Source organism: Anopheles ziemanni, chromosome 2 (assembly GCF_943734765.1).
Source record: "Anopheles ziemanni chromosome 2, idAnoZiCoDA_A2_x.2, whole genome shotgun sequence".
NCBI classification, from domain to species: Eukaryota; Metazoa; Arthropoda; class Insecta; order Diptera; family Culicidae; genus Anopheles; species Anopheles ziemanni.
Window position 1 is genome coordinate 57757191 of NC_080705.1, and position 18769 is coordinate 57775959.

General features: G+C 42.0%; 7 protein-coding genes across 7 annotated transcripts; 6 read left to right on the forward strand and 1 right to left on the reverse strand.

Annotated features, from left to right (window-relative positions):
- Window positions 1-2462: 2462 nt before the first annotated feature.
- LOC131293936 (larval cuticle protein 65Ag1-like) lies at window positions 2463-2919 on the reverse strand. Its single transcript, XM_058321985.1, has 2 exons — window positions 2896-2919; window positions 2463-2831 (listed from the first exon to the last, which is right to left on the reverse strand). Exons 1-2 carry the CDS (start codon window positions 2917-2919, stop codon window positions 2463-2465), a joined length of 393 nt encoding a protein of 130 aa, XP_058177968.1.
- A 545-nt stretch (window positions 2920-3464) lies between these two features.
- LOC131293937 (larval cuticle protein 65Ag1-like) lies at window positions 3465-3991 on the forward strand. The gene is made up of 3 exons (XM_058321986.1): window positions 3465-3482; window positions 3545-3663; window positions 3736-3991. The coding sequence occupies exons 1-3, from the start codon at window positions 3465-3467 to the stop codon at window positions 3989-3991; spliced, it is 393 nt and encodes a 130-aa protein (XP_058177969.1).
- Window positions 3992-4494: 503 nt separating this feature from the next.
- Window positions 4495-5044, forward strand: LOC131293938 (larval cuticle protein 65Ag1-like). Its single transcript, XM_058321987.1, has 3 exons — window positions 4495-4503; window positions 4578-4708; window positions 4780-5044. Exons 1-3 carry the CDS (start codon window positions 4495-4497, stop codon window positions 5042-5044), a joined length of 405 nt encoding a protein of 134 aa, XP_058177970.1.
- Window positions 5045-5547: 503 nt separating this feature from the next.
- LOC131293939 (larval cuticle protein 1-like) lies at window positions 5548-7016 on the forward strand. Its single transcript, XM_058321988.1, has 4 exons — window positions 5548-5562; window positions 5639-5760; window positions 5842-6024; window positions 6926-7016. The coding sequence occupies exons 1-4, from the start codon at window positions 5548-5550 to the stop codon at window positions 7014-7016; spliced, it is 411 nt and encodes a 136-aa protein (XP_058177971.1).
- Window positions 7017-7693: 677 nt separating this feature from the next.
- Window positions 7694-10731, forward strand: LOC131293940 (uncharacterized). The gene is made up of 6 exons (XM_058321989.1): window positions 7694-7708; window positions 7785-7906; window positions 7988-8196; window positions 10127-10185; window positions 10256-10386; window positions 10467-10731. Exons 1-6 carry the CDS (start codon window positions 7694-7696, stop codon window positions 10729-10731), a joined length of 801 nt encoding a protein of 266 aa, XP_058177972.1.
- A 5062-nt stretch (window positions 10732-15793) lies between these two features.
- Window positions 15794-16260, forward strand: LOC131283024 (flexible cuticle protein 12-like). The gene is made up of 3 exons (XM_058312582.1): window positions 15794-15802; window positions 15885-16009; window positions 16074-16260. Exons 1-3 carry the CDS (start codon window positions 15794-15796, stop codon window positions 16258-16260), a joined length of 321 nt encoding a protein of 106 aa, XP_058168565.1.
- A 1002-nt stretch (window positions 16261-17262) lies between these two features.
- Window positions 17263-17577, forward strand: LOC131293941 (flexible cuticle protein 12-like). Its single transcript, XM_058321990.1, has one exon. The coding sequence runs from the start codon at window positions 17263-17265 to the stop codon at window positions 17575-17577; it is 315 nt and encodes a 104-aa protein (XP_058177973.1).
- The last annotated feature ends 1192 nt before the right edge of the window (window positions 17578-18769 follow it).

Consider the following 18769-nt stretch of genomic DNA (forward strand, 5'->3'; position numbering starts at 1 on the left):
AGTTTTCATAGAATTTGGTGTTAACTGAAATTCAATAAACAAACAAACGACTCGTACTGCCGTGATTCGACTTTGATGAAAGAAAGAGTGTATCTGTCAATAAGATCAATATTGCAGTTGTTTGGTGGTGTAAGGATTTTTGGAATTGGCAGTGAAGATAAACCAACACTTCTTGAACGAACACTGTCAATGAGAATAACAAAATGTTATTTTTTCATATTGATCCTCGTTTTATGTTAAGGTAGTCGAAACCAATACATGATCATACCTCAATGTTGATGGATTGGAATCTATATCTGGATATTTTGTTAACACAACTGTTCTATAAGCATTCGGTCGTTGCTAGTATTGGTTTCTCGAACGCATCGTGAGAAGCTATTCTTCGCTGGGGCATTCTCTCTCGCAGGTGACCTACCTAAAACGTTGGAGTAAATTATCGCCAATGCTATAGCATCTGCTTAGCAATCAGGTTTGAAGTTCGTTTCTCGTCTGGTGGGATCAAATTTTAACAAAAAATGCAACTATCGGTAGTATTTTCAATCCTTACGTGGATGATAATCGTAAAATAATTATCAGCATTACAACTATCTTTGTTCTTCTTCCAGATTTGTACACTACTGGTGTTCGTCGTATTTCTACAAACATCGACGCAAGATGTGGATATTACAGAATTAAGAAACACGTATTCGAGTGAGCAAACCGACGATCATGAACCTGATGTCATGTACGGAAGGTATACTTGCCTGGCCTCCGACGGTAATTACTACGAGTACGAGGCTAACGAGAACGGATTTAAACCGCTGAGTGATCATCCACCTGGAGTTGAACCCGATAAGGATCAGTGCACTCACCCGAATCCCGAGTTTCACATGAAGGACATTATAGCTAGACTGGCTGGAAAAAAATAAGTCACAAACGTTTGCTTTCTGCCTTGAAAAACCTGACTGACCGAAATGTTCAAAATGGGACTGGTGAGTTTTCGGAACGTCAGACTTGACAACCTGCTTTTGTTCTGTACGGTGCATTGATTTTTATATTATTTGATAATACAAATTTCTTTTTTCAAAAGTTTTTAAGACCTGAATTTTCTTAAATCATTTACAAAAGTTCATCGCTCATCGTTTAATTGAAGTCTTTTGTTTGTTTGTTTGAACGAACCGGGAACGAACCGAGAAAATTGACAATGAGTATTCGAGGTCTGTTGAACAAAGGTCATCGAACCGGGTACTCGCATTTACCGCTTAAGCGTCCTCTAGCGGACTCTGTATGCTACCACAGTTGGTAGGTTTTGAAATTCAACGACCACAACGGTCTTTTATTTGCCGTTGAAACAACAAAAGAAAATTCATGGTTGGCAAAATGTGAAACTTCTCTCCTGGAGCATAATTTTCATCTCAAAGTGGTGCAGCTGACAGTGATCCTAACATGGATTCACCGTTCACAATGACTGAACTTTCACTAGTAGCTAGTGGCACTTTTTTTTCGGGTAAAAATTCCTCGCCGGGAATGCATCACATTGGGAATTGTTTTTCATTCTGCCAGACGCGGTGTGGAAACGATTGTTGCATTTATTCAATAGAAAGTTAGGGCGTTACCTCGTGCAGAGTTGTAAAAGCAATCCCTGCGTTGAAAAACGATAAGCCTGCATAAAGACACAACTCATATCGCCCAATATCGATGGTGTCCTTGGATAGGTGGTTTGAAACAAACAATCTCCTTCACATAGGATAGGACCCAATTCGGCTTCCGCAAAGGCAAGAGTTCCAATGACAGTTTAACACTTCTTGTGACCGAGATTTAGTTGGCTCATTTTCGTGACGAAATGACGGCCTAAATGTTTCCAAATATCAAGGAAACATCGGTATGTGTAAATATAGTATAATCAACACGGCTTTGGGGTAGAGTTTAAACAATCTCTCGAGTCTCTAGTCTGCCGATTCATAATATACAGTCTTTCGGTCACTTAACTCTCTTCGAAGAAAGGCCTTGCCCTACTAGGGAATATTGTGCCGTATAAAAAAAATTACATCATGATAATAAATGAAGGATAACGTTAACACTTGATGAATATGGAGATGATCAATGAAGGTTGTTGGTCACTAGCCGTTAAATTCGCAGGTACAGACTATCCAGATGTTCCAGCTAACTACAAAGATTGTCCATGTTTTTTAAACTTAAAAGATTGATTTGCCGTGATTAAATATAGATACCCAAAAGTTGTGTTCGGTTGAATAAAATGAAAGAATGACATTATTTGCTATGGACTTGAGATTTCCAGAATTTCCTGTTGTCGCATATTAAAGATGTTATTATTCATGTAGTTACGAATATACGAGTAATTAGTGATGTGGTGTGAATTACAACATGTGTTCAAAGTACGAATCCATTGCAATTGCTTTTATTTCAATCACCCACTGCTACTACAACCTAGACTCACAAAGCGATATATTCTAACCGTAGTGTCAACCAACGAGTGTCAGTAAGGCAGCGTTGGACAGTGGAGGAGCGAATCCAATTTCCGGTTCCTTCGTCACAATACGATATCCTTCCTCATCGGCGACGTAGTTGTACTCGTACGATTCTCCATCAGTCCCGATGAACCCGTACACTCCGTTGACGACAAGGACCCCCGTTTCAGCATTAATCTCACCACGCTCCTCGCGGTACTGACCGTCTTTGGTTTTGTACGAGAAGCTGTACCCATTTTCGTCTCTCGTATTCTCGTAGAAAATCAACTCCGGGTCGAGATTTTGGGCAGGGGCTCCCAAAGCGGGTTTCATTAGCACCAGCAAGCAAATGACCGCAAGGCACGAGGCAGTTGTGAAATAGTTCTACAACAAAAACAAAAAATATAAAATATCAATTGAAGAAATGATAAAATGTTGATGTTCTTACCATGGCTCGTGGCTTAATGTTCATGCGTCCGGATCGCAAAGATGATAATTCAGTACTGAATTGGTCCACCGGCGACTCGAGTCTTTCAGATCTTTTAGATGTCCGACGCGGTGAATGGACTGGTGCGCATCGTCATCGAATCAAGGTCAACTATGGTAGGGATGGCTAGACAAAGACAGACCACGGTATGTAACATTTTTTTTCTTCTACGTAAACATGTTTCTATACAATCAAATTACATTTTTTTGCGAGTAGAAGTATTCTAAAGGCATACCAATAGCATGTTTAATAAGTTTGTACACAAAAACAGTGTTGGATTTATATCTACCACCGAACTTTACCACAGCGCAGAGGTCGTGTTTCATAACGAAACAACAAAAAAGAACATAATGAATGTATGAATAATAAAAAAAGCAAGCTTCCAAGACGCAACCTTTCGAGCGACCAATATTCATCAGTATTATCTTGGAGAGTGGCTTCCTCTACTTTCGGGATGATTTTCGACAGTCTTGATGCACCGACCGTGCGAACAGGTTCGCATCTAGCGTATTCGACGGCTCCATCCAAGAATGAGGCACACGGTGAACGTAAGCTTTAGCAACGCAATATTCACATGGTTTCATTAAACTGTACATTGCTTCAATCCCAGATTTTATTGTTGCTGATTGCAATCACATTGCGTGACGTAAACGGGGCCCCTGCAAAGGATGTCGATCCAAATTTAAAAAGTTTCCTCATCGAAGCCGATGACACAGAGCAAATGTTTGCGTGAGTATTCGCCACTTGTTAGGTGTTCATATGAAAACCCGAATGGTAATTGTCTGCTGTTAAAATCCACAGTTATCAAACAAAAGATGGACAAACGCGGGAAGAAACGGTTTCTTGGGATGGCGGTAAACTCGTCATCTCAGGATGGTATCGATACCTTGGACCGGACGGGGTTTCCTACACGGTGCAGTACGTCGCGGACGAGAAAGGATTTCAACCGCTCGGCGCTCATCTACCCGGAGCCGATCCCGATCCGGACCAGTACGTCATATCTCAACCGTTTGCGGGAGGAATTTCCAAAACGGTGCTGCTTTCGTTAACTGGATAAAAGGCAAAAAGTGAGTAATTCCCGTGCGTTGTGCTTTAATCGATTGTTTGTACAGTGTAAACTCAAATAGTTCATGTGTGTGCGTGTAATTTAAATGTTAAACTATCTCTGATGTACTTATTGTAAATAAATGACTCATGAAAGCTTCCCAAGTTAATGGAAACAAAAGCCAAAACATATTCAAAAGTGGTCGCCGCTCTCCTAACCAAGAAAAAAAAACGTCTTCGGTAGTTTCGTAACTAACCCAAAACAAGTTGTGGGTTTTGGAATGTCTCATGAAACAGACACCGCACCTTCTCGAATTTCGCTACCCTTTCGCATCGTTGATCGATCAGTCGGCAGTATAATGTTGATCGCTTCGAAAAGTAAAAAACAAATACGCGATCATTCCCCAAACACGGCTCAGCAGTCCCAATGCGACTACGGTGGAACTTGTTGGTCAATCCATCGCAACAGCGAACCTGGTCAGACGTCTATTTGGAACCATTGAATTTGAAACCACCATGAATAAGGTAAGTGTTTCGCGCGGTGAACGAGTTTACGAACAAACTGAAGTTTATTGTCTTGTTTGTTTTACTTGGTTTAGGAAACAGTTTGTCATCTGGTGATAATTGTAAATCTAATCCTGTCAATCGACGCACGACCCGCAAATGAAGTTGGCCACAACTTTGATCACTTTGAAGTCAGCAGCGACCAGCGCGGAGGACAATCATTTTCGTAAGTATATGTCGATGATAACATATCAACATCATATCATGTAAAATTGTTCTCTGGATTGACTTTCGTAGGTACAAAACCAAGGATGGTCAATGGCGTGACGAAACGGTGGAGGTGGACGCCGCCACCGGGAAGCTGGTCATATCCGGCTGGTACCGGTACGTCGGTACGGATGGGGAGATTTACCAGGTGAAGTACGTGGCGGACGAGAACGGCTTCCGACCGCTTGGAACGCATCTTCCGGGTGCCGATCTGTCGGATCCGAGTGTCTTCGGCGTATTTACGCCGCTCGCCGATGGTATCTCCAAGACAGTGTTGCTTTCGCTGGTCGGGTAAAAAATGAATCAGTGCCATAGTGATATGCCTATCGAAGAGATTATAAAACGGAAAAGGTCGCCATCAGATGCTGTATCATAAGTGTATCATCAAACACCTTGAATGCTAATGCTAATGAATTTAAATCCCATTTCAAGTAAAACTTCTTTGTAATTATTTATTGTGCGTATCTTAAGAAATCCAAAAACAAAACCAAATGCGTGAACAAAATCGTAGAAAGAAATCAAGTTTGCCTCGCGACACACAAGGTTTCTGCAGGATAGCATGTTTGTAAGTGTAAATTGTTACGTTTGACCTCCGTTTGATTTTATGTCATCAACGACTGAACAGCAGCCATGCTTGGGTCGCATGGCACATAAACGTACGGACGTCTTCGTGCGTCCATTCGTCTCACCGACAGCTTGCCAAACGGAGGGATCGGTAAGCGTCCCACGGTTGCGTTTGTTTTGGAGCCGAACTCATCCTCCTTGCGAACAAAAACTACAGATAACAATCGTTCCATCATGCGTGTGGTGAGTGTTAGGTGAAGGCTGTACTGTTTGTGTCTTAGCTTGTAGGAAATCAATCTAAACATATTTTTATAAGAGTTTTCAGTTAGTTGTACTTTGCCTAATGCTCTTCCACGCTGCTTCCTTGACCGCCGCTCCACTGGGGGAAGAAAGAGCGGATCTCGTCCGATACGAAAATGTGCAGACCGAGAATGGATACCGGTTTTCGTAAGTAAAAGAAAAATAAAACCATTAGAAAGTTTGTGAGCATAGGCAGACGATCAAATGTCTTACTTCGTTTCTTTTTAGGTTTGAAACGAAAGACGGACAAATTCGCGAAGAAGTTGGCACGATCGATGTGCCGACGGGAGTGCTGAAAGTCAGCGGTCGGTACAGTTATCGCACGCCAGATGGAGCCTCGTATCGAGTTGACTTTGTGGCCGACGAGAACGGATATCGAACGATCGAGCAGCCGAATGTTGCAGTGCAAATGTTACCCTTTCCTACTCCTGTGGGTGGTTCGTTGAACAACGCCGCATTGTTGTCTTTGGTAGGATAATTTTTTCCATTCAAATTATAAGGATACAACTTAGCTATTTTACCATGAAGATTTAAGAGGCTCTCAAGTTGTGTCAATGTGATGTGGCATTTCAATAAAAATATCCAAGCTATAAGCTATCCCTTTCGGTTCTGAAATATGCAACACAGAATATTGGAAACCTGACGGAAAAACAAAATATTAAAATCTTAGTTTTTGCTGTATGTATGAAGCTCAATTTCAATGAAGAGTGCAAGTAAAATTGCTCCATACAGTAAGATAGATTTTTGGTCTCCACAATGACTCAGTGAAAAAGTAGTTGAGAATACATAGAACAAAATGTCAAAAGAAGGAACGATAAAAGATAGAGAGATATAGTTTATTGTAGAGGGGAGTATAGTATATATATAAAAAAAAACAAAAAAAAAAACAATCAATAGACAAATAGATAAATCAAAAAGCACGACTCCACTTTCTTGGCTATCTGCCCTACATGCAAATGTCTTATAGTCTATAGGTTGTAGTGGCTAGTATGGTATATCCAAGATGCTTGTCGACAGTATTGTAGAAACGCCCCGGCGAACAAGTTTGAAACTGGTGTATTTGACAATTCCGTTCAACAATGAGGCGTGCGGTAGGCCTGAGTTTTAGGTTAGGTTCATCCACCTGGACTCATCAAACTCAATACCACTCCAATGCCAGATTTCATTTTTGCTAGTAGTGGTGACATTGGGTGGAATAAATAGGGCACATGCAAGCGATTAAGCGGAGGACAATCATTTTCGTAAGTATATGTCGATGATAACATATCAACATCATATCATGTAAAATTGTTCTCTGGATTGACTTTCGTAGGTACAAAACCAAGGATGGTCAATGGCGTGACGAAACGGTGGAGGTGGACGCCGCCACCGGGAAGCTGGTCATATCCGGCTGGTACCGGTAGGTCGGTACGGATGGGGAGATTTACCAGGTGAAGTACGTGGCGGACGAGAACGGCTTCCGACCGCTTGGAACGCATCTTCCGGGTGCCGATCTGTCGGATCCGAGTGTCTTCGGCGTATTTACGCCGCTCGCCGATGGTATCTCCAAGACAGTGTTGCTTTCGCTGGTCGGGTAAAAAATGAATCAGTGCCATAGTGATATGCCTATCGAAGAGATTATAAAACGGAAAAGGTCGCCATCAGATGCTGTATCATAAGTGTATCATCAAACACCTTGAATGCTAATGCTAATGAATTTAAATCCCATTTCAAGTAAAACTTCTTTGTTATTATTTATTGTGCGTATCTTAAGAAATCCAAAAACAAAACCAAATGCGTGAACAAAATCGTAGAAAGAAATCAAGTTTGCCTCGCGACACACAAGGTTTCTGCAGGATAGCATGTTTGTAAGTGTAAATTGTTACGTTTGACCTCCGTTTGATTTTATGTCATCAACGACTGAACAGCAGCCATGCTTGGGTCGCATGGCACATAAACGTACGGACGTCTTCGTGCGTCCATTCGTCTCACCGACAGCTTGCCAAACGGAGGGATCGGTAAGCGTCCCACGGTTGCGTTTGTTTTGGAGCCGAACTCATCCTCCTTGCGAACAAAAACTACAGATAACAATCGTTCCATCATGCGTGTGGTGAGTGTTAGGTGAAGGCTGTACTGTTTGTGTCTTAGCTTGTAGGAAATCAATCTAAACATATTTTTATAAGAGTTTTCAGTTAGTTGTACTTTGCCTAATGCTCTTCCACGCTGCTTCCTTGACCGCCGCTCCACTGGGGGAAGAAAGAGCGGATCTCGTCCGATACGAAAATGTGCAGACCGAGAATGGATACCGGTTTTCGTAAGTAAAAGAAAAATAAAACCATTAGAAAGTTTGTGAGCATAGGCAGACGATCAAATGTCTTACTTCGTTTCTTTTTAGGTTTGAAACGAAAGACGGACAAATTCGCGAAGAAGTTGGCACGATCGATGTGCCGACGGGAGTGCTGAAAGTCAGCGGTCGGTACAGTTATCGCACGCCAGATGGAGCCTCGTATCGAGTTGACTTTGTGGCCGACGAGAACGGATATCGAACGATCGAGCAGCCGAATGTTGCAGTGCAAATGTTACCCTTTCCTACTCCTGTGGGTGGTTCGTTGAACAACGCCGCATTGTTGTCTTTGGTAGGATAATTTTTTCCATTCAAATTATAAGGATACAACTTAGCTATTTTACCATGAAGATTTAAGAGGCTCTCAAGTTGTGTCAATGTGATGTGGCATTTCAATAAAAATATCCAAGCTATAAGCTATCCCTTTCGGTTCTGAAATATGCAACACAGAATATTGGAAACCTGACGGAAAAACAAAATATTAAAATCTTAGTTTTTGCTGTATGTATGAAGCTCAATTTCAATGAAGAGTGCAAGTAAAATTGCTCCATACAGTAAGATAGATTTTTGGTCTCCACAATGACTCAGTGAAAAAGTAGTTGAGAATACATAGAACAAAATGTCAAAAGAAGGAACGATAAAAGATAGAGAGATATAGTTTATTGTAGAGGGGAGTATAGTATATATATAAAAAAAAAACAAAAAAAAAACAATCAATAGACAAATAGATAAATCAAAAAGCACGACTCCACTTTCTTGGCTATCTGCCCTACATGCAAATGTCTTATAGTCTATAGGTTGTAGTGGCTAGTATGGTATATCCAAGATGCTTGTCGACAGTATTGTAGAAACGCCCCGGCGAACAAGTTTGAAACTGGTGTATTTGACAATTCCGTTCAACAATGAGGCGTGCGGTAGGCCTGAGTTTTAGGTTAGGTTCATCCACCTGGACTCATCAAACTCAATACCACTCCAATGCCAGATTTCATTTTTGCTAGTAGTGGTGACATTGGGTGGAATAAATAGGGCACATGCAAGCGATTAAGATGCAAATCTGAATAGTTTCCGCATCGAAACGAACGGCACAAAGTAAATATTTTTGTGAGTATTCACCATTAAGTGACCATGTGAAGAAATGTATGAGTAGTATCCAAAATGGCACTTTTATCCCTTATTGGATAAAAGCAAGCCAAAATATCCTCATGTGGGAAACAGATATTTATCAAAACTAATTATTTACCTTACATGCTTTAGCCAGAGGAATATAGACCGCGAAGAATAGAATCCAGAATAACCGAAAGTTAGATGCATTTTGTTTTCTTGACAAGTACACTTTATAAATTTGCTCATGTGCGTTGCAAAAAGTACGTAACAGGGTTATTTGTGCTGTATTCTAGTCGGTATACAACATATGTTGGATGTTCATCAATTGATCTCGGTAGTGCAATGTAAAAGAGTTGTTAGGGATCCAGTCCTTCAACGGTGCAGCACTTGAAGGGCTCATGGTGCTATCACGTGCACACTTTTCAACAGTATTGGCCATATATTATTGTTAATTTTGTAGATGATTGCATATTGAGATTGCCTACTTACCCGAGATTGGTGTTTGTGCGATTTGCGAAAGCAGATTATAAAGCAGGAATGAAGAACATAATATAAAATGTAATGTTGTGGTAGGTTATCAAACTTAGGTGCTGTTAATAAATAATGATTAGATGTTGATATGCGCAATTCAATGTGAAAGAGGTAATAACATGTTGTGAAGCCAGGTTATTTATGTGTTTTTCACGGTCTGTTGATAGTTGGGATATGATAACTTCGCTATGAAAGAGAGTCATATAAGATACCCATCATAGCAAGTATAAATTACTAGATGTATTTAGAATAACAGCAAAATAAACAAATTAATAATATTTGTATTTCTTGATCAGTTGATGGGGCAGTTTCGCTGATAAAAAAAACCCAAATATGTAGAATAGTTTTGCAACTTTCGAAAGTTATTGTTGCGGCCTTCACAATGACCGTTGAAAACTACCGCGCCCTTCTCTAGTTTCGCTAACCTTTCGCATCTTTGATCGATTGGACGGCAGTATAATGCTGGTCGCTTGGAAAAGTAAAAGAAAAACGTGTTCATTCCTCAAACCTGCGTCTAATCGTATACACTGAAACTAGTTCGTTAATCTGTTACAGCTCTGAACCTGATAACACGTCTATTTGGAACCATCAAATTCGAATCCACGATGAATAAGGTAAGTGATTCACGTGGTGATCGCGTATACAAACAGAAAATTAATTTCTTTTCCGTTTGAATTATTTCAGAAAACAATCAGCCTTCTTTTGGTGGTTTTTAGTCTAATTCTGTCGATCGACGCACGTCCCACAAACGAAGTTAACAACAACTACCAGCACTTTGAAGTCATTAGAGACCAGTACGGTGGACAATCGTTTTCGTAAGCTGATCAAATACTCAACGATGTTGAAAAAGTAGTAATTTGAAATTAAAAACTCTCTACGGGATTTATATTTCCAGATACAAAACTGATGATGGTCAGTGGCGCAACGAAACTGTAAAAGTAGACGCTAACACCGGTAAGCTGATCATATCCGGCTGGTACCGGTACGTTGGTACGGATGGGGAGATTTATCAGGTGAAATACGTGGCGGATGAAAACGGCTTCCGACCCCTGGGGGCGCATCTTCCGGGTGCGGATCTATCAGATCGGAGTATTTTCGACGTGTCTACGCGGCTCGCTAATGGTCTTTCGAGAACAAGTTTGCTTTCGCTGGCCGGATGAACAGTGGAACCTAGTGCTAAAGTGATCTGTCAACCGATTATTAGATTAGAAAAGGTCACCACCAGATGCGGTATCATAAGTGTATAAAGTTATCCGAATTCTTACGCTGGTCGAATGTTTATATCTCATATATCCCATCAAAATGACGATAACGTTCGTGAGCCCTACGTGTAGAAAGAAATCAAGTTTTCTTCGCGACTCACAAGGAGGACAGAATCTTTCTGTAGGACAGAATCTTTGTAAGTGTAACTCGTTGAGTTTGGCCTCCATTTGGTTATCATAACCGATACCTGACTGCCTAACGAGGACAACGGCCTTGCTGGAGTCGCTGGTTCGTGTTTGCATGCAATGACATTTATCTAATCCACTTTACGAACTTGAAAGTGTGAAAGTGCAGGAAGTTTCAAGGCACTACAAGTTAGTCAGTTTGAACAAATTTTAAAACTGAAAACGGCTTTTGTTTAGTATATATTTTGACTACCTTTAGGTGTTGCACCAGTTTTTGCTTACATGGCACTAATTTTTCAAGTTCCTTTTCTAGTGTGATCAAAGATCAAAATGTGGAATTCCGAGAGAACTGTATTGATATAATAAATGGTTTCTTTTCGTGATTTTGTACAAATAATACATACATATGGGCGCTGAATTTCACGTCTTATCTTATCTGGATGTTAACCTTCGAAAGGTTTATCACATTTTAGTGACTTAAATGTATCTTCTTGTCATCAGCGAACATTTTTAACACGTTAAGTTGTTAGTACATAAATCATGATATACAAATGCTATCTCAAAGCAACCTGCAAAGCATTGTCTATGGAAGCGTTGTATAACTATCTACAAATTTTAAAAGATTTTTTCCGGTCGTTTTTAGACAAACTAAAACAATGTGCTTTCATTTTTCTGTATTATACACGCCTTAGCGCAAACTGTTAGAGAGTCATGAAGATTCTTTTCTTTTTGGTTTGTTTTAAGTTTGTTTATGTTTGATTGCATATAAAATGTTTACGTTCTCTGGGAATCGTGATAACTGAACACTGTCCCGTAAAAATTATACCCAGCACACATTTGAGCATGGTTTTTTCTTTATTTTCATTTAAATATATATAAATCCTCCCGAAAGTTCCCATGTTTTGTAAACGTATAGAGGTTTCGCGTTATATGGTAAACTTCAGTGTGTCATTGAAATATCCATTAAATATTTTTCACAAGATAAACGTTGCTGTACTTTGTACAGAAGTATCACAATATAACAAGGATTCCATAGGAGATCGATTCCGTAAGACACATTTCGATGCTGTGATCAGCTGTTTCGTGGGGGAAGGAATTATTCAACAAACCATTCCCTCGTCTGCTAACGATAATATGCTAATGGGGCAAGGGGGTGGATCGTTGCTATTTTTGTAAACGTTTGATGGTAGGAAGAGGACAGTTTTGAATTGTTTACCTTACATAACAGTAAATGCGCGATGGTATACGTGCCATCTTCTGACCCCTACTACTCCACCACTATGAATGAAGGAGTATGATATATTGGAATCCAACTGAAAATACGGCTTAGTCGGTAGGAATTTATATGAGCGGAATTGCCGGTCAAGTGTGCTATTTTTCAAAATCCTACAAATTTAGAACATATTGTACATATAACATGACAAACAAATAAACAAATAAACAAATATTGTGCAAAATAAAATATATTGATGCTTTGTACTTTAACTCAAATATTTAACTTAAAACTATAAAACAGTGAAGTAGCAATTTTGTTTGTAAGCAACAACATTTCGGAAGGGCCTGTCGATGCAACATCTGCTCTAGATTCCCATGATAATTGATTGATTAAATCTAGCGCAGCAATCGACGCCTGTTGTCACAACAGTTGACTTCAAATCACCCACGTGCTACTAAACCTATGTTTTAGTTGGAACGATGGCCACTAATCCCCCAGAAAGCAGCACGAGTTCGTCGGCAGATGCTAAAAGACTCGGGTGGAGTTGCATAGATCGGCTCGAAGAAGATGAACCCAACCTGTTGGGTCCGTGCTATTCAGTGGGATGGACGGTCAACACAATCATAAAATTGACCGTAAAAATTGCCTCACCCGGTTTGGGGAGTTCAATAATTTTGTCGCGCCAACAAGCCGACGCCGCGCGAAGGTGTCCCCAAAACACGGCGTAAGAAATAAAACAAAACGTCGAAAAAGGCTTGTTTGTTGAAAAAGCAGAAAAAACAGACCGAAATGAGCGCAACCTTACGCAGACGCCGAGGGATGTAGGTCGCCCGCGTCGCTGGGAAGGAAAAACTCATGCGTCGTCGCGAGGTCAATCCGGGGTGACAAAGGCGACGATCGACGAACGCCGGGTCCGCAACCGAAGGCCGAACCCCGGTGCATGCTGACATAATCGATGCATCAGTCGGGGTGGGCAACGATGCTCCGAGAAGATGATATTGGTGCTGGCACTCAAGATGACGATGATGATGATGATGATGGTAAAGTCGATGATGGCTATCTTGATCACGGTGATTAGCGATACTACAAGGCCTTCGTCTCAAGTTAAGCCAATGTTGACTTTCGAGTTGTCTGGACGTACAACTAGGTGGGGATGCTTCCGGTTGAAATTCAAACCAAACAAGTTTTTCTCCAGAAACCAGACGCCCAAGACCATGAACATGAAGCGATTAGAATGGATGTACCAGAGCACTACGCAGCGGAACTATATCCGGTAAGGAAATGTATGTGGTGGTATCAAAACAATACAGATTCTAGCTCGAATCAAATCGATCCACAACCAGAAATTACAGGCTCAAAATTTGACGTTCTCTTAATTGCCCGTAATATTTGTCGCGATCTGAAACAAGGCTGCGCGAGTTCGGAGAGTTTTTAAGAGCACACACTTGAGGATGACGTGACGGGCGCAGAACCAGCCGAACCAGATGATGATCATGATGATGGTGACTCTATTTTATCTTACTTTTTTTTTCTTTGTTTCACCCAAGCGCTTTTCGTCCCGTAAAACGTCCTATGCATAAATTAATACTTAAATGTGACTTATGTGTAAGCTCCAACGGCTGGCTTCACCAGCACCACCGTAGGCTGGGCCTGTTTTGGAGCATGGCGACGGAGGTACCCCGAGCAAGCCGCCGGAGACGAGCAGTGTCGGAGAAAGATGAAGAAGATACTTTCAAGGTTAACCAGAAAGCGATCGTGAATGGCCGTCGATAGAGCGCGCCGTGGCGGTGGTGGTGATTCGACCACTTTTTACCCACCTTCTCTAGCCTCTTCTTAATGCCTGGGGGGGGACGAGGAGGAGAAAGGGGCTCCAGGAGTGAACGCCGCGCCACTCACTCACGTCTTGCCTTTCTCTGCAGTAGGGGAGATTTTGGGATAGAAAAATTCGTTAAAAAACACTTTCGATTAGACCGCCGCTGCTCACCATTCATTAGCATATCAACGAAATTTTTTGAACATTTTGCATCACACACAGCCCAAATCACGCAAGCACGCGGACAAAGAAGTGCGCGCGTGTGTTGGCGGCCCCAACCTGGCATGCCGTCGTGCCATCAAGATGATCGCCATCGCAGCGCACAGCATGTTCTAAAATATCGGTTTCGGTATGTACTAAATTGCGCCGAGCAAAGTAAATGCCCTGGCAGCACGAAGAATGAAACCGGCGGCACGGTTTCATCATCCGGGCAGAATTATTAGTGCAGAGCTCCCTACACAATGGATCTCAGTTTACCATAGTTCACCCATTTATCGTACGTCATTATCGGCAATAAATCGCTTTGTTTCTCCACTGTGCGGCTTCCAATTTTGCGTAACGGTTGTACGATGTGACATTTCATCCAACTTCCATGGAGTGCTCTCGAGGGCTCGCAACCGCCATGGAACCAAACAGAACAACAAACAAAGCCAAGACAGGAATACAAACAGGAAAAAAAGATGAACAGACGCGAAGTACTTGCAGATGAAGAAGAATCTCCGGATAGAAGACTTAAAACTTGTAGCGCCTACTTGAGGAGCTACCGTCGATGGTACACTCATCACTTAACGGAAACATCAAAGATGGCCATAAATCATTAAATACTCACCGTTGTCCGAGCGACGCTGGTGCCGCTACTGGTTTGTTTCTCTTTGCTCGCAAGTTTATTTTGGGTGTACGGTTAATAGCGATTCATTTTGTGACGTCCCGCAAATGGTAAATGGGTCGGGAAAACGAGAAACAAGGAACGGAACTGCGGACGAATGGCAGAGACTGTACGACTCCGGTGGAGACCACAATTACCGCCTCTGTTTCCTCCGTCGGTGCGATCGTGTCAACTGACAGATAGCGAGAGGCGGTTGCAAACCAGATGGTATTGAAAACAAAAGTGATCCTCAGCTGTCACGAGCGTTTATACCGTTTTTATAGGAATCTGCGGTTCCGGTGGAGCAGAAAGGAAGTGAACGCGTCCGTGAAACACGGAATGCGTGCGAGGTCAACTCGTTGGGGCTTCTTGTCTCGTCGTAGGTTCTTAAACGATTACTCATCGCCGTGGAATGAAATCCAACAGTTTATGTCGCCTTCTCGTTGCGCCGAGTATCAAGTGTCACTAGCGAACTTGAACATCATACTTGACTCAGGGAAGCCGGGAGCAGGCGAATGGCTCTTAAACGGGTTCCACCTCTGCGGTACGATCGCTTCAGCAAGTGATCAAGGGATGATCGATGTAATTGGAAATTGGTACTAAACCAGCGCCCCAAGTTCCATACGGTGCTGATGTATTACGCATCGTACACAAGACCACAGGACCGTTATCGGGTAAGTGAAGACGGGTACGTCCTAATTACTGGGTTAAGAGGCGGTGTCTGGCACTGCGGGAGATTCCTTGGCCGGTGCCACTAGTTATCGCAATCGATTGCAGAGGATCGATTGCGTTGACGGGATGTGTTGTCCCAGGGTAGATATAAAAGACGATCATACTTGCCATATTGCTTGTTAGTCGCGGTAATACAGTGTGCGAGTACGGTTTTACGCAATCACGAAATCTCGTCGTAGCTTTTTTCCCGAGAAACTATTTTGACACCATGAGGATGGTAAAAGGATACCCCAGTATTGCATGAGAAGATCGTGTCAACAGCCTCAGTCATGTCATAGTGGCTTCTTTTTCCATTGCAGCTCGTCGGATTCGTTACCCTGGCGCTCTTGGCGGGAGCATTGGCCGCCCCGTTGGATGATTCTAAAAGTGCCCAAATCTTGCGATACAACAGCGAAAATATCGGTATCGATGGCTACCGTTTCGAGTAAGTCGAGACTAAACTGCTGCTAGTGCTCCAAATTGACATCTCTTGTTATGTTTTTACCAAGTTTTGAAACCAGCGATGGAACGAGCCGAACGGAAGAGGCCGAACTGCGCAACCCCGGCACGGACAATGAGGCGATTGTGGTCCGAGGATCCTACTCGTACACCGGACCGGACGGAACCGTCTACGTGATCAATTATGTTGCTGATGAGAACGGGTTCCAGCCGGAGGGAACGCACATCCCGAAGTAGTTCTTACCGATATCACTTTTGCCAAATCCCTTCAAACAAAAATTTACCAGCCCCAACTAACGTCGCTAGTGTAGGACACACCAAAAGAAATGCTTATTCCTACTGTTAATGTCGAAACCCTTATACCTATTACCAGAAATATAACGCATAATCCCACCACACAAATTTGCAACATTTTCGATACGCCAGACTCTGACTCTAAAGGCCAAAGAGAAAGGCCTCTAGCGGGGACCGGTGACACCATCTCGCGGGATGTTTGATGAAAGGTTAAACCAATAAACGCTCTCAAAAGCCAAACAGTCACGAGGTAAATAAAAATAGGTTGTTCTCGATAGCCAGACAAACCCGGTTCTAGATATGGCAGGCATTGCCATCTGGATGGTGTGATCCAGCTATCGTCGGGCATGGGACGCACACGAGCAACGAGGATCAACCGTTGCACCGTTCGGTTCACACCGGCCGGGTTGCCCTGTACGCTAATGTATAATCGATAAGGGGAGATGTTTTTTGCAGTTTTGCAAACCAAATGACCGGCTTGGCTTTTTCATCCTGAAGGTTCACAAAAAAGAGTCGTGGTATCATCCCAAGTTTGCAACTTGCCGGACCGGTTCGGCGCGTGGTTTTGTCTCATGCGAACGGTTGAAGTCGGTTGGAAAATTCTAATGCACCGTATACGTTTGACCTGCTAGCCGGTTTTCTGTTGCGGAAGTGGCCCGGTGCGAAAGAGATTCACTTTATTCGGTTGACATATTCGGCTGACAACTGGTTTTGCCTTTTTGTTTCTGGCCATCTTATGCCAAAAGGTGAAAAGGAGAAAATGAACCGATTTAGATGAGCCATGTGGCCATGAGGCGGGTGGTTCGGTTTTCGCATATAAAAGCGACCAGCGCGCATCCATCGTTCACTAGTATCGTTCTCGAGTAGCATCCGGTCGCCATCGGTTTATAGCAGTATTTTCTCGCAAGTGCGTTTCAAGACAGTTCGCCGGAGACAGTTTTCACCATGAAGTTCGCGCTGCTGTTTGTTGCCCTGTGCGTCGCCGCCACCATGGCCGTCCCCGTTCCGGACAGTGACGCCCAAGTACTGAAGTTCGACAGCGTGGTCAACCCGGAAAGCTACAACTACGCGTACGAGACGAGCAACGGTATCCAGGCACAGGAGGCGGGAGAGCTGAAGAGTCTGGGCGATGCCTCCGGTCTGAGCGTGCGCGGATCGTACTCGTACACCGGCCCCGATGGACAGGTCTACACTGTCACCTACCTTGCGGACGAGAACGGATTCCAGCCGGATGGTGCTCATATTCCCACAACTGCCTAAGTTGACAGTCAGTGAAAACGAATGGGACTAGTCCACTGCGGATTTGTAAATAAAGGATAAAAATGTGTTAAAAACTCATGTTTTTCTTTCTACCTTGGCAGTGCACAGATATGGGTGCAAATGAAAACGAATCAAAAGCAGTGATATCTACTTCCGTTCAGACGATGATTCTAGCCTAAATTGTTCACAGAGTGAACAGTTTGCTGATACCATTTAAAACAAACACTTCAGATTTTCCGTTCCGTTTTTTAATAATTTAAACCCGAAAAAAGTGCACAAATTCATCAATTTTATTTTTTTAACAGCTTTGACTCCTCTCCTATGGTACCGTTGTGAGCCTAACTAAACTTACCTTAACCTTGCCAGTTAAAAATATCTTGTCCATACAATTTGAGATATTTTTAATAGCAATAACTAATATTATAATATATAAATATATTAATTAACCTAATATGGTGGAAATTGTTCTGAATTCTTTCGATTGAATGTATTTGCGGTAATGCCAATGTTTTGCTGTACCTCTCTGCATTTCCATCCATCTAAATGTTTATTTCGAGCAGAATTTGAATTAAAATGGCTGATCTATAAATTATGATGACGTATAAACCACAAAACAACATCGTTTATGCATTTAAGTGAATATTGCTTAAGTATGAAAGCGCAATCACTTACATTAAAAACAATGCATCTGATTAAAACTGTTTGTAATGTTTCGATATAATAATCCTTTTTCTATCGATGATATTTCAATCTGAAAATGAGTCTTTCGCATCGTATTATTTACAATTGAAAATAATTTGTATTTATTCAACGTTATTCTTGGCCAAAGCGATCCAAAACTTAAAGTCTTAAGAAACAAAACTGGATGAATACTATGTAATTTATTTTTCAATCATATTTTTCTCCTTTAATATCTTATGGAAGTCAAATTTGTGCATGCCTAATTTTACACTGAAAGTGTGTTGCTATTATTGATCAACGCCTTTAGCCTCGAACAAAATTCATACGTTTCAATTAATACATTTCAATTTGGTAAAGCCAATAAAACAAAAAGAACGAACTGATTGTTTAGCGCCCACTTTCTTGTGAAGTAAACAAGTTTGACAAATTCAGCAAATATCGAAACACTACTTTCTGGGTAAGGTACTGCGTCGGTGCGATGGCTCATCAAATTTGGTGATGCTAATTTATG

Excerpts from the sequence above, each read along its gene's own strand:
- LOC131293940 (XM_058321989.1), top strand. Across the intron at positions 7,907-7,987 it reads GAGAATGGATACCGGTTTTC|GTTTGAAACGAAAGACGGAC; the intron begins GTAAGTAAAAGA and ends GTTTCTTTTTAG. Across the intron at positions 10,387-10,466 it reads TACGGTGGACAATCGTTTTC|ATACAAAACTGATGATGGTC; the intron begins GTAAGCTGATCA and ends TTATATTTCCAG.
- LOC131293936 (XM_058321985.1), bottom strand. The coding sequence starts at position 2,919 with ATGAACATTAAGCCACGAGCCATG. Across the intron at positions 2,832-2,895 it reads ACATTAAGCCACGAGCCATG|AACTATTTCACAACTGCCTC; the intron begins GTAAGAACATCA and ends TTTTTGTTGTAG.
- LOC131293941 (XM_058321990.1), top strand. The coding sequence starts at position 17,263 with ATGAAGTTCGCGCTGCTGTTTGTTGCCCTGTGCGTCGCCGCCACCATG.
- LOC131293938 (XM_058321987.1), top strand. Across the intron at positions 4,709-4,779 it reads CGCGGAGGACAATCATTTTC|GTACAAAACCAAGGATGGTC; the intron begins GTAAGTATATGT and ends TGACTTTCGTAG.
- LOC131283024 (XM_058312582.1), top strand. Across the intron at positions 16,010-16,073 it reads ATCGATGGCTACCGTTTCGA|TTTTGAAACCAGCGATGGAA; the intron begins GTAAGTCGAGAC and ends GTTTTTACCAAG.
- LOC131293939 (XM_058321988.1), top strand. Across the intron at positions 5,761-5,841 it reads GAGAATGGATACCGGTTTTC|GTTTGAAACGAAAGACGGAC; the intron begins GTAAGTAAAAGA and ends GTTTCTTTTTAG. Across the intron at positions 6,025-6,925 it reads CCGAATGTTGCAGTGCAAAT|GTACAAAACCAAGGATGGTC; the intron begins GTTACCCTTTCC and ends TGACTTTCGTAG.
- LOC131293937 (XM_058321986.1), top strand. Across the intron at positions 3,664-3,735 it reads GACACAGAGCAAATGTTTGC|TTATCAAACAAAAGATGGAC; the intron begins GTGAGTATTCGC and ends TAAAATCCACAG.